This window comes from Diadema antillarum, unplaced genomic scaffold (genome assembly GCF_040938485.1).
Source record: "Diadema antillarum isolate AM-2024a unplaced genomic scaffold, OU_Dant_1.0 seq00002199_RagTag, whole genome shotgun sequence".
NCBI lineage: Eukaryota > Metazoa > Echinodermata > Echinoidea > Diadematoida > Diadematidae > Diadema > Diadema antillarum.
In genome coordinates, this window is record NW_027272835.1 from 8,361 (window position 1) to 21,680 (window position 13,320).

General features: G+C 37.2%; 1 protein-coding gene across 1 annotated transcript; it reads left to right on the top strand.

Annotated features, from left to right (window-relative positions):
* The first annotated feature begins 4,109 nt into the window (after positions 1-4,109).
* Positions 4,110-11,759, top strand: LOC139714232 (uncharacterized). The gene is made up of 3 exons (XM_071625948.1): positions 4,110-4,254; positions 7,841-7,973; positions 11,372-11,759. The coding sequence occupies exons 1-3, from the start codon at positions 4,162-4,164 to the stop codon at positions 11,512-11,514; spliced, it is 369 nt and encodes a 122-aa protein (XP_071482049.1). The 5' UTR covers positions 4,110-4,161; the 3' UTR covers positions 11,515-11,759.
* Positions 11,760-13,320: the final 1,561 nt, after the last annotated feature.

Genomic DNA, 13,320 nt, shown 5'->3' on the forward strand with positions numbered 1-13,320 from the left:
ATACCAGTCGCCATAGCGACATTTCCAGTTTGTTTGATCTTCCACATAGGCCTAAAGTTGCCCTGTCACTTCAGACATGCGATCAAACCCATCTCTGCCTGCTTCTTCTCCTCTTCTATCTCCCTGACTTCACCACCATTATTACCTCTGCCAAGGGAGGAGGTTATGTTCTTGTTACCGTTTGTTTGTCCGTGTGCAAAATAACTCAAAAAGTTGTGAATGGATTTGGATGAAACTTGCAGGAAAGATTGAAAATGACACAAGGAACAGATAATTAAATTTTGGTAATGATCTGGAATTTCTTATGGATTTTATGAAGGATTTTCAGTATTTTGGCAGGTAGGGTCAATGAACTTGGGAGTTCAAGCTGCCCATTTTTATGCCTCCGCCACGTAGTGGTGCCGGAGGCATTATGTTTTCGGGTTGTCCGTCCGTCCGTCCTTCCGTCCGTCCTTCCGTCCGTCCGTAATGAATTTTGTGGACAAGGTAACTATCAAAACCTTTTGAGGTATCCTAATGAAACTTGGCATGTATACATGTGTATTAGGGGTTGAAGTTGTGCCTATCAACTTTTGGGTGCACATGCTCAAGGTCAAAGGTCAAAAAGTCAAGGTCAAATGCTTAAAATTTCACTATTTCCCCCATATCTCTGCAATGCCTGAAGATATTTTCTTGGAACTTAGTATATACATGTATTACCCAATTAAGATTCTCTGGTAAAAGTTTGGGTCATGAGGTCAAAACGTCAAAGGTCAAAAGGTCAAGTAAAATGTTAGCATTTCACTTTTTTCTCTCTATCTTGGAAATTGTTCAAGGTATCTTTATGGAACAAAGTATATATGCATGTACTGACTGGCAGTGGTTATCTAGGGAATTTGGGGTTCGTGGGGTCAAAGGTCAGGGGTCAAAGGTCAAGGGTAATACTTCAAAATTTTACTATTTTCCTTATGTTTATGCAATGCCAGCAGGATTATTTCTTTAAACTTGATGTATGCATGTATAACCCACTAGATATTCTCTGGGATTTTTTCTTTTTTTTTTGCCAAGAAGGTCAAAGGTCAAAAGGTCAAAGATCAAGTGAAAGTGTTGAACTTACTTCTTTCTCCGTATATCGGAAGTGGCTCAAGTTATCTTTAAACTTAGTACATATTTATGTATGTTCTGCCTGACAGTGATTCTCTTATGAATCAAAGGCCAGATGAAAATGATAACAATTTACTGTTCAAGACAGAAATTGCACTTTTACTCCATACCCTGAAAATTACTCAATTGCGTAAACTTATGAAAGGGTCAAAGTCGAAGTTAAAGTTCTTAAATCCCCAAATACATGCTCTCCTATTCATCCAATTAAACATAGGTCAAGGAAGGTGAACATTCGATACATTTGTGACAAACATGTCATTTTAATATTTTGCCAATTTTGTGAAAATGTAATCACACATTGTCCACATGTACAGGTATTATAGACCTATTAGGAGAATCATACATAATGGCGGAGGCATATCAGTCGCCATAGCGACATTTCTAGTTTGGTTTTTCATATGCGCACTAAAGTGCGTGCTCTACTGCCAGGCATGCTGCGCATCTGAGGGTTGTATGACGTAACAAAAGGCTTCTTTATTGGGAATTCTGGCAATTTTCTGCATGCATACATATGGGTGGAAATCACTGATCTCTGTGGAAGAACAAGATCATTGGTGGAAATGAGCTGCTTGGCAGAGGTCGGCGCTCTCGGAGTGCTTCATAAGTTATCAGTGTCACTGTCACTGTCTTCACTGCTGGAATGCTCAACATCAAGCTCAAAAGTGTAAATGTACATCAATGTCAGAATCGGACATTCTGTTGGTTCACCATAGAGAGGCTTAGACAAGAAATGCAATGCAGAACTTACATGGACTGTGCCCCAAATATTGTGTAGAGGTTTGATTTGAGTCTGTTGAATGATGTCACTAACTTTGTTTCACCATGGACAGGTGCTCCTGAGCATAAAAGCTTAGAGTACTGGTATATCAGTCAGTTTTTACTCCTGCTTACTGCATGGCATAAAGAGTTTGAAATACAGTCAACCTCGCGTAAGTCAACATAACACTTCAACCTGTTGACTTATGAATAAAAACTAATTTTCCCTATACAGAGTGAGATCACGATGCGGATCGCTGCACAAATCTTACTCCTTTTGCCACCAAAACATACCTACTGACATTAACAACAATTATGTTTCAGTTCATCCATAAATCTTGCGCGGATTAGTAACGACAATGCTCAATTCCCAAATCTCTAGAGAGATTTTGAGAGAGCGGTATAGGAAACCTGGGCCCGTTTCTAGACACTGTACGTTTTAAATTTGATTTGAAAAATCAAACGCATATTCCCCAAATTGCATGCAACTTTGCGATTTAAATTCAAATGCGTTGCTGCGAAGATATGCGTGTGAATTCGTATGATTCTGTCGAGATAACTTTTCAGTGCCGACCGAGTTGAAATATGATGTGTGATTTTCTTTCCCTAAATCGCCATACATGTATTTGTTTTGCTTAAATTTCTATTGCCATACTCTGAAAATGAATTGTTCTTGCGCTCCGATTCGCAACATTACCGCTCTGTACGGCGCGGGCCAGTCTGAAATAAAAAGAAGAAGAAAAAGTTTGTTAATCCGAAAACGACATCTTTCGGATTACTAACCTTCGTAAAAACAAATCTCTTCCCAATGTCTGACTAATTCAACTTTGGTCTGAGATTTAATCCTTAAGCATAGCAAACTGTAACAGTGCTTTGCTAAAGTACTATATTTTCATTGACATTTCGTGAAGCAGCACGCGTTTCGGTAGTTTGAAACATGTAAATGTTGCGATGTCTTTCCCCTGCTAATGCAGACTAAGTTCAGTCATGGCAAAAGTTCCACTACGAAATAAAAAATAATGCAAGTCTTTTCAACAATAACGCATTTCCAAATAGATTTTTATGCGTTTAAACGCAATGTCTAGTTTCGTACAAAAACCGCAAGTCTTTTCTGCAACGCTCTTGCGTTTTTAATACAGCGTTGTTTGTGATTTGATGGACTTGCATTTGATTTTTAGAATTGCCTTGAAATGCAATTGAGTTTACCAAGGTACAGCGTTGCGCGTGATTTGATGGACTTCATTTGATTTTTAGAGAACTTTGCGTTTAAACGCAGTTAAGTTTCAGGTTCGTACAACTATTTTCCAGTTTCATAATTATGATTATCAAACGGCAAGCCTTTTCAGCAATGCACTTGCGTTTATGTGCAATGTTGCACGTGATTTGATACACCTACATTTGATTTTTAGTTGCATTTAATTACATGTAGTTGCATTTTAATTGATTTTCTAAAAATGGGCCCAGGTTTCTAATATCGCATCGGAAAAATCAACGTAAGAATACTCGGATAATATTTTATGTTCTGATAATGATTCTCTACTAGGACCTATAGGTTTACAAAATTTGTGCGTTTTGAGAATAACGACAAGGAGAAAAGGGGGAGAGTGAACTACTTTTGGTACCACATGTAATTCTCCAATGTAAAAGTAAATGAGTGTATGCCCTTTCTAGTCTGGCAGACAAGACAATGGACGCGTGGCGCGAACGCTACCGCGCCGTACACTAGCGAATTACCGAGTAGAAATGCTGCGAATCGGAGCGGGAAAACAATTCTTTTTCAGAGAATGGCAATAATATTTTGAGCGAAAAAATTATGTTGACTTAGACGAGGGAATTAACACGTATTTTAGCTCATTTGGCTCAAAAATCAGGACGACTTACGCGAGTTGTGGACTTATAAATGTCGACTAAGACGAAGAAATTTTCAATGAATAACAAAGGCAAAAATTGGGACTTTTTTATCGTGTCGACTTAGGCGAGTTGTCGACTTATGCGATGTCGACTTAGCGAGGTCTACTGTAGATGGTGTTGTTAACCTGTTTCAGTAGACTTTGTTATGCCTCCGCTAACGAAGTGGCCGGAGGCATTATTTCCTTTGCTATGACACCCATTATCATATAATTTTGAGCAATATAATGCTTGTTACGATGACTTTAAATGTTATATAGATATGTCATGGCTGTTGAAGAAAGGATGAGAGTCCCACATCACTCTCACATAACTCTGACTAATAACCTTTGTCCCTTTCGAGCAGCTAAACGTATGCGGACTGTGAAGGGCTTCTTCCTCGGCTTGGTCATTGGAGGTTTAGCTCTAGCTGTGAATGATTTTCTCTTGCCAGTACCTATAATTCAGGTAAGCTCTACTTGTACTGATAGTCATCATTGTCAAAACCCATCTGAATGTCAGTTTGTTTGGTTTTCGTTGATTCCCCCTTAACTTATACATTGTACCGCAGGATATTTTTGATTCAGCAGTGTTACATGTACACTGCTGTGTCACATTTTTGTGCACAACCCTGACCAAGTTTAATGATGGATTTAAAAAATGTTACTTAAGTATGGAGGTGTTTTATTACAAAATGTAAAGCTCTACTTATAACTTCTAGTTCTAGCCCCCTTGCTTGTTCCATCTTTATACACAAAAAGGTTGATTTCTGAGGATCTGCTATTGTGTGCGCTCTACCAGCCACATTTAGATTTTGTTCAAATTTTGTACAGAGGTTTATTATAGGCAAATCTGCAGTCCTGTAATTTTTGTTCATGCTACCAGAGATGAGTTTTTTACAATGAAATTTGCTGAGTGAGTACAAGTGATACAATGACAAATGCACTTATCAATTTGATACAAATTTATAATGATTTAAATCCTTTGATTAATTTTTAGGGTGTAGAATGTAATTATGACAAAATTATTAAAATATCTTTGTAGTAAGATAAAGTATGTTTCAAGTTTCAGTTTCTTTATTTCACCAAAGGAAAGATATTAAAAAACAAACAAACACATACAACAACATTGTAAAACAATTACAAACATATCAATTAAACAGTGTAAAAAGATATGCTATGATAGGCAGCAGCCAGAAAGGAAATGTCCCCTATTTTCGAGTGACCTAAAAACATTTGTTAAATTTCTGTTACCAATGTGTTCGAAGCAATTAACAAAAGAACAGGACAAGACTAAGACATGACAATCAACATACAATGACAAATATCAAAATTCCTGATGTCTCATAACATAAAGGATAAAAACTGACTAAGATGCTCTTAACTTACATGAGTTTGGATGTAGTTATTGAGGAGAATTATTTTTATCACCAGATTTAAATGTATTCAAAGAGTTAGCATTGCATATTACAAAGGGGAGAGAATTCCACAGAATAGGACCACTGTAAAGAATAGATCATTGATAAAAAGATGTAAGAGATAAAGGTAGGTGAAAATCACTCGCGGTTCGTGTATTGTGATTATGAATTTGACTATTGTATGTGAAAAATTCCAAGAGAATTTTTGGTAATAAAAGATTCTTACTTGAATACATGAAAATCCCCACTTGATATTTATACATATCATTCAATTGCAATATTTTCAGGGATAAAAAAAGTGGTTGGGTATGTGCAAGATGAGAGGCATGGGAAATAATTTGTATTGCATGTTTTTGAAGTACTAAAAGTCTTTGAATGTGACATTCATGAGAATTACCCCAAATAGTTATTCCATAACACAAATAAGGTAAAATTATAGCATTATAAATTGATTTCAAAACATACTTGAGTAGAAAACTAATTGAGTTTATACATTACGCCAATATTTTTTGATAACTTATTAGAAACATAATTGATATGATGAGACCAATTCAACTTATTGTCTACAAAAACTCTAAGAAATTTAAGTGAAGAAGCCTGCATGATTTGAGAACCACACATGTTAATAGATACAGTGTCTATGCTACAATTTTTCTTTGTGAATATCATAAAATTAGTTTTTGATATATTAATTAATGATTATTCATTCGTAGCCAACTTGTAACATATTGCAATTCCTTATTAAAAACCTCTTGTAAAGAATCCATATCATCATGAGACAAAAATATCCTTGTGTCATTGGCAAATAAAATGTATTTTAAAAAATGTACATAAAGTATAAAACAAGTTTTGAAATCACTCTTAATAACACTGTTTGGGGGCCAACAGACCAATCACAACTCACCGTTAGCTGCTCAACCAGTGTTTTATCACTCCCAGTAATCCACAGTATGAAAATAGCGTGCTACACAGTGACAAATTGCAGGTGACATGAGAGTTTTTCCAGAATTCTTGCAGATGTCTAAAATTTTTGGCAAACATAGGTGGTTTGGCCTCGCATTTGCTTGCATTAGTTTTGAAATTAGCGAGCCATAAGTGGAGGCCTTTGCGCTCATCTGCATAGTGAGCATGTGTGGAGCACATTTCATTGCCCTTTAGTAGGTATGACTGCATATGTGACCCTGCACCTCAAAACAAACAAAAAGTCACCAGACATGAATTTTTAGTTAAGACCATATTTTGAAAGAGCAGACTTTAAGCTTTAATGATGTATAACTCAAATCAAATGGACTCTCCTAACCTATCTAAATATTGGAAAGAAAGCACAAACTCAGGAAAAGTGTGAACTGAGAAAAGAGGCTCTGAAGTACAGTGTCTATTCAAGCGCTTAATCTTTACCAAACCGTGCTGGCTGTGCGATGAATGGGACAAAAAACAGGAAGTAAACCACCAGAGTAACAACAATGAAGGGATTATTAGATTAAACTGAAATTAAGCATGCCTCATTAACACATTCTGTCCATAATTAATGCCAACTTTCAAAGCAGTAGCATTATTCTTTCAAAAGTTATTAGAGTTGAAAGTGAAGAGTGTGGACAAGGTTTTTCAGAAATGAAAAAGGGATTCTAAAGACACACCTAATCACACTATTCTACCAAAAATGTTCGAAATAAACTGCTAAAAAACACACTTTCCTGCCCGTTTTGTGATACCAAATTTTAGCATAATGTAAAAGAAGACCCGCTCTTTCAGAAAATATGAAAAAGTCAAGTTCGGCTAGGTTGACCCATTTCACTTATTTTCAGTCCTCACACAAAATCAGTGTGTGCGACTTTATGTTCGTTTTGAGGTGCACGGTCACATATATAATATATGTATGCATTCAGGCAATATACAACAAAACGCAAGCCAAATATGCAAAGGTGTGACCATAGCATTATAGGGCAGAGAAAATCCAAGAACAGTAATTTCAAGATAAAACATCAGCAGATAATGTCATATCATCATAGAACTGTACGTGTTTGTCAACAACTGAACATGACTGAAGATACCTCTCAATGTATAGGGCACTTATACTGTGTTACAGAGACTCCAACTCACCCGTTTTCGACGGGAGATCTCCCGCCGAAAACCCATTTTTGCAAAATCTCCCGTTCTCCCGTTTGAGATTTAATTTCTCCCGCCCTTGCTCTTTGTCTCCCGTTGGAAGGGATTTCTTACTTATTTCTATCGTATGTTGAAAAAATAAGCCTTAGATAGCACAAGAGAGCATCTAGAACCCTAGGAACTTCGCGCTTCGCACACATCAAGTTGGAGTCTCCCGTTTGCTAGGGGTTTCAGGCGGGAGAATCTCCAGATCAGAAGGTGCTTGGGGTTGGAGTCTCTGGTGTTAATGGACATTTTTTCAACCAATGTAAGTGATCTTAAATGCATATTAAGTTGACAGATACTTTGCAGTCCCATGCATTAAAGACTTACACAAGGTTTACTGTATTAAAGAAGAATGATTTTGCATTAAGAGAGAGAGAAAAAATGATGTATCATTTGTGTCCCAAGCTCTGGATCTATTATGTGCTATTCTCTGTCATTTTAAGGAGTGAGGCAAGTCCAACTGATTTTGTAGTTCTTGCTCTTTAGAACATCTTCCTGAAGGTCATTGTGATGGCATCCTGGGGTTTCTGTGGGGTGGAGACAGCCAAGGGTTACAGCAAGATGCTGGAGCAGGAAAGAGATCAGAGGTTGGAACCACCAAAGGACCCATTTCCATTTAGTAAGTACAGTGTATCACAAGTGTGAGTAAGATGGCTTCTTGATAATATATTGCCATGCCATTTCCAACAGTAACAGCAACCAAGACAGCATACCACAGGTACCATAATATCACAGTTTGTTCCATGCCTCCTCCACAAAGTGTCGCTGAAAGTGTTATTTTTTCGGCTTTTCCATCTGTCCATGATCAATTGTGTGTACAGCATAACTTAAAAATTGTTTCAGGTATCCAAATGAAACCTGACATATATGTATGAGTGGACAAAGTTGTGCTTTTCTCTCTTTGGGTGCTCAAGGTCAAAGTTCAAAGGTCAATGTCAAATTCTTAAAATTTCACTCTTTTACCCATGTCTCTGCAATGCATGTAAAGGTACTAGGTGTTACAAAAAACATTTCCCACTTTGATCTTTAATAGTTAAAAATTAGCATATATATCAAATAACACTGTCATTGATGTGAGTAATAGCTTAATGGTGTACAACTTAGTTTGAGGTGATTTGAATATGAAAGCATGAATCAGTTTCATTAAATTCATTAAGTTCTTAAAGTTCAGTTCAGATTTTGGTCAAATCTGAACCCTCTATGCAAAATTGAACTTTACACAGGAACTAATGATGTGTATGTGAGTGTGTGCTTGCAATGACCCTGAACAATAGACAAGGAATACCACGAATACCACCTTTTCAGAGCTGTGCTGACTAGGCTTCTGGTCTCTTGCTCCGAGGCACATGATTGTTTTATTAATACATGTAATTCATGATGGATTCCCTGGGCACTGCTAGTCTGAATTCTTAGTAAAGGGTAAAATGCATGCACATGAAAAAAAAAAAAGAAAAAGTAAGGACATGCTTTCATGTGTTTGCATACACCACATTTCAGGATGAATAAAGACTAGCAGTGATAGTTGAATTTCTCATGAATATGTACTGTAATAGAGCATTCAAACCCAGGCCATTGTTCAGGACAATTGTCCGGATGTTAACCACACACTCCCAAACACACCAATTGACCCCTGTGCAAAGTTGAAGTTTTGTACAGAGGGTTGAAAATAGAGTAAACTCTGAACTCTAACTTAAAAATAAATCTTGAATTTAATGAAACCGATTTATGCTTTCATTATTAAATCATCTCCAAAAAAATTGTACACTGTTCAGCTATTGCTCATTTCCTATTAACTCTTTATGTGCCACGTAAGCACTCCCAACTCAGTTGACGGCTCAAACGCACAAACCAGCCCAAATGGATCGATAAATCTCCAAATGCAACAGTACAATGAAAGCATTTCTCGCGATTTCATTCTTGTCACATGTAGCTTGCATTTTATGTGGTGAATGACTATCGAGCGGAGTGCCCAACTGGATTTGCGAGTAAATCTTAAGTTTCTGTCACTGTTTTGTGTGCAAAAGTCATGCCTCTACAATGATGTTGCTGCTGGTCATTTGAAAGAAAAACAATAATAGATTTCTCATACAATTTACATCAAAGCAATGCTTGGCTTTTTCTCTACAACTTTGCTCACTGTACATGCCCAGGGTAACAAAAATCTATGAAAGTTATATAGATTTGAAAAACAATGTTTTCCCAAAGCATGACTAATGTTGAGCACTGTTTCTGAATAATGTGGCACACAGTAGGGGGTTTACACCATGGCACATAAAGAGTTAAGGATCAAAAATGGGAAATGTCTTTTTGTAACACCTAGTATTTTATGAAACTTAGCTTATATACATGTATTACCAGATAAAGATTCTCCAGGGAAAGTTTAGGCTGTTGAGTCAAAGTCCAAAGGTAAAAGGTGAAGTGAAAGTGCTAAATTTTTTTCCCTCCATATCTTGGAAGTGGCTTAAGTTATCTTTGTGAAACTTGGTATACAGGGATCTTGCCAGTGTGTATACCCTTGTCAGCCCTGACAAGGATGAGCTTGGAAGAAACAACCATGCTATACTATACTATACTATACTATACTATCAGGATACTATGCGTGAGCTTGCTTGGGTGAGATTACAGTGAGATTACAGGGTCTAAATAGGGGCCTAAAATGTACAGTCTTTTTAAACACCCCATGATGAACTTTCACCAAACTTGGCAGGTAGCATCCCTAGGGGGATAGGGTTTTGATTTGTTCAAATGGGCACCACGCTCCCCCTTGGGGGCACCACGCTCCCCCTTGGAGCCCCCAGAGGGCTGAAACCCTGTAGAGCCCACAAATGTAAAAATCATCCACTAATGTCATAATTACCATAAATGTCATAACACATCAACCACAAATGTCAAAATTTGATTAACCACAAATGTTTCCTTGTAATACCTGATTATCATATTTTGTTGTCCCACCCGAACGAGTTCGAGCAGGGGACTATGAAACGGGCTCCGTACGTGTGTGTGTCCGTGTGTATGTGTGTATGTGTGTGATCAAAATGTTCATTTTGCAATTTCTCTGTCATTTATGAGCCAGTTTTGATTCTGTTTTCTTTATATGACAGCACTACATGGGAGCTTTGAAATTTCTACACAGAATTTCAGTTGTGACCTTTGACCTTGACCTTTGACCTATATTGTACATTTTGCTACAAAATGCTACTTCTTCGCCATTTCTAACCCGATTTCAATTCCATTTGCTTTATGTGATGGCACTAGGTGAGGGCTTCAAAACTTGTACACAGAACTTTGACCTTTGACTTCTTTGACCTTTAACCTTGATTTTTGACCTATATTGTACATTTTGCTACAAAATGCTACTCCTTCGCCATTTCTAACCTGATTTCGATTCCGTTTGCTTTATGTGATGGCACTAGGTGAGGGCTTCAAGACTTCTACACAGAATTTTGACCTTTGAGACCTTTGACCTTGATTTTTGACCTGTATTGTACATTTTGCTACAAAATGCTACTCCTTCGCCATTTCTAACCCGATTCAATTCCGTTTGCTTTATGTGATGGCACTAGGTGAGGGCTTCAAAACTTCTACACAGAATTTTGACCCTTGACTTCTTTGACCTTTGACCTTGATTTTTGACCTATATTGTACATTTTGCTACAAAATGCTACTTCCGGCGGGGACATATATTACGCACCGCGTAATTTCTACTTTTCCTTGTTATAGCAGCGTTCATTATATTGAGTTTCCTGTGTACTATGAGTTAGTACATTGATAACTGCAGTTTCAAATTTGTAGGGGGGGGGGGGGGACTATTATGACTTTTGAAAGTGCTATGATATGATTCAGTTCCTATTTGCTGATGGTATTGCTATTGCTATTATAGACCTGCCTAGCCCCGTAAAGATGCTTTAATTCCTAACATCTGTAGAGTAATGTTTGAAATTCTCAAGAAGAATACCAACTGTGAACCATTATCTTCCATCACAATTGTACCCTATGTTGTGTATTTGTGCATTACAGTTTCTGACGGTAACTATGGATCCAGAAACTCAGATTTTGCAGCCAGTTGTCCCAGAGAGGTCGAGACTTCAACCAGCACTGAGGCAGCAAGTAATGGGGATGGTTCTGGGCGTTCAAGACACAGGATTCAGTCTCAGTCATGATTTAAGAGCTGATGAAGCCCCCAAAATACAATGTACTGTAAAGTCTTTGTTAGATTATACAGAATTGTCAGATGAAACAAGTCAAAGCCAGTTCACAGTGGTCAATGTAAGAAACATTTTGAATATGCCGACTTGACACTTCAACTCTTATCATCATTATTGTTAACTATGCATTATTATACCCCCGCCACACACAGTTTGAAGGGGGTATATAGGAATCACTGTGATGTTGGTCGGGCGGTCGGTCGGTCGGTCTGTTGCAAAATCTTGCGTCGCGAACTCCTACAGTTTTGAAGCAATTTTGAAATGAAACTTAGGGTAAATGATGATATTGAGGTATAGATGTGCAAGACATGTTTTTTGTGTTTGTCGGACAATGCGTTGCCATGGTAATCATAATTTCACCAAAACCTTGTGGATTGAATAACTTCCATAGTATTTAAGCAATCAATTTCAAAATTGGTATCTATGATGATCTATAGGTGTAGTTATGCAAGACACTCTTTGTGTTTGTAGTTGACAAAGCATTGCCATGGTAACCGCATGTTTTCTTCGAAATCTTGTGGAGTTGAACAACTTCCACAGTTTTGAAGCAATTGAAATCAAATTTGGTAGGCATTATGGCCTTGAGGCATAGATGTGGAACACATAATTTTTGTGTTTGTCGGACAAAGCGTTGCCATGGTAACCATAATTTTACCAAAACCTTGTGGATTGAATAACTTCCACATCAAGCAATTAATGTCACATTTAGTATGTATGATGATCGGGAGGTGTAGTTATGCAAGATGAGTTATGCAAGACACCAATGTGTTAATATAAGAAAAAATGTGTTGCCATGGTAACCACTCATTTTTGTGTCAAATTGAACCATTTAATCTATGCAGGTCAAATTTGGTGTGCATGATGCTCTTTAAGTGTAGTTTTGCAAAATGTCCTTTGTATTTGTATTGGACGATGTGCTGCCATGATAACTGCATTTTTTTTTTTAAATCCTGTGGAGTGAACTTCTTAGTTTTCAAGCAATTGAAACCAAATTTGATAGGCATTATGGCCCTGAGGTATAGATGTGGAACACATGATTTTTGTGTTTGTCACACAAACCGTTGCCATGGTAACCACAATTTTACCAAAACCTTGCAGATCGAATAACTTTTTCATCATTCAAGCGATTAAAGTCAAATTTAATATGTATCATGATCTAGAAGTGTAGTTTTGCAAGACACCAATGTGTTAGTTTAAGGAAAATGTGTTGCCATGGTAACCACTCATTTTTGTATCAAAATAAACCAAGCTATGAAGGTCAAATTTGGTGTGTATGATGGTCTTTAAGTGTAGTTATGCAACATGTCCCTTGTGTTTGTATCAGACAGTGCATTGCCATGGTAACCATACTTTTTACCCAAACCTTGTGGAACTCAGTGTCAACTCTGTAATTGCACAGTAAACTAAAATTATTCTGTTTCCAATTTGACAAGTGCACAAACTTGGTACTAACGTCATTGCCCTCATATCACATACTATAAAGCAACACTAGGGGCGGGGGTATTAATCACCTTCAGTGATATTTAAATTCTAGTTAATATTTATTGATTGCATGCTTTACAAATTGAATATTGAAGTACAAGTATTAAATTATTACCCATGCAGTAAACATGTCGTATAGTGGACCTTGGTGCTTTTCTATGTCTTCTACCTTTAAGATGCATTGCATTATTGCCAGCACATCACTATTCTCACTCACCCAATTTATGGTACTGTCGAATGTACTCTTGTAATAATCTATAATTAATTTAAAGAAGAAAA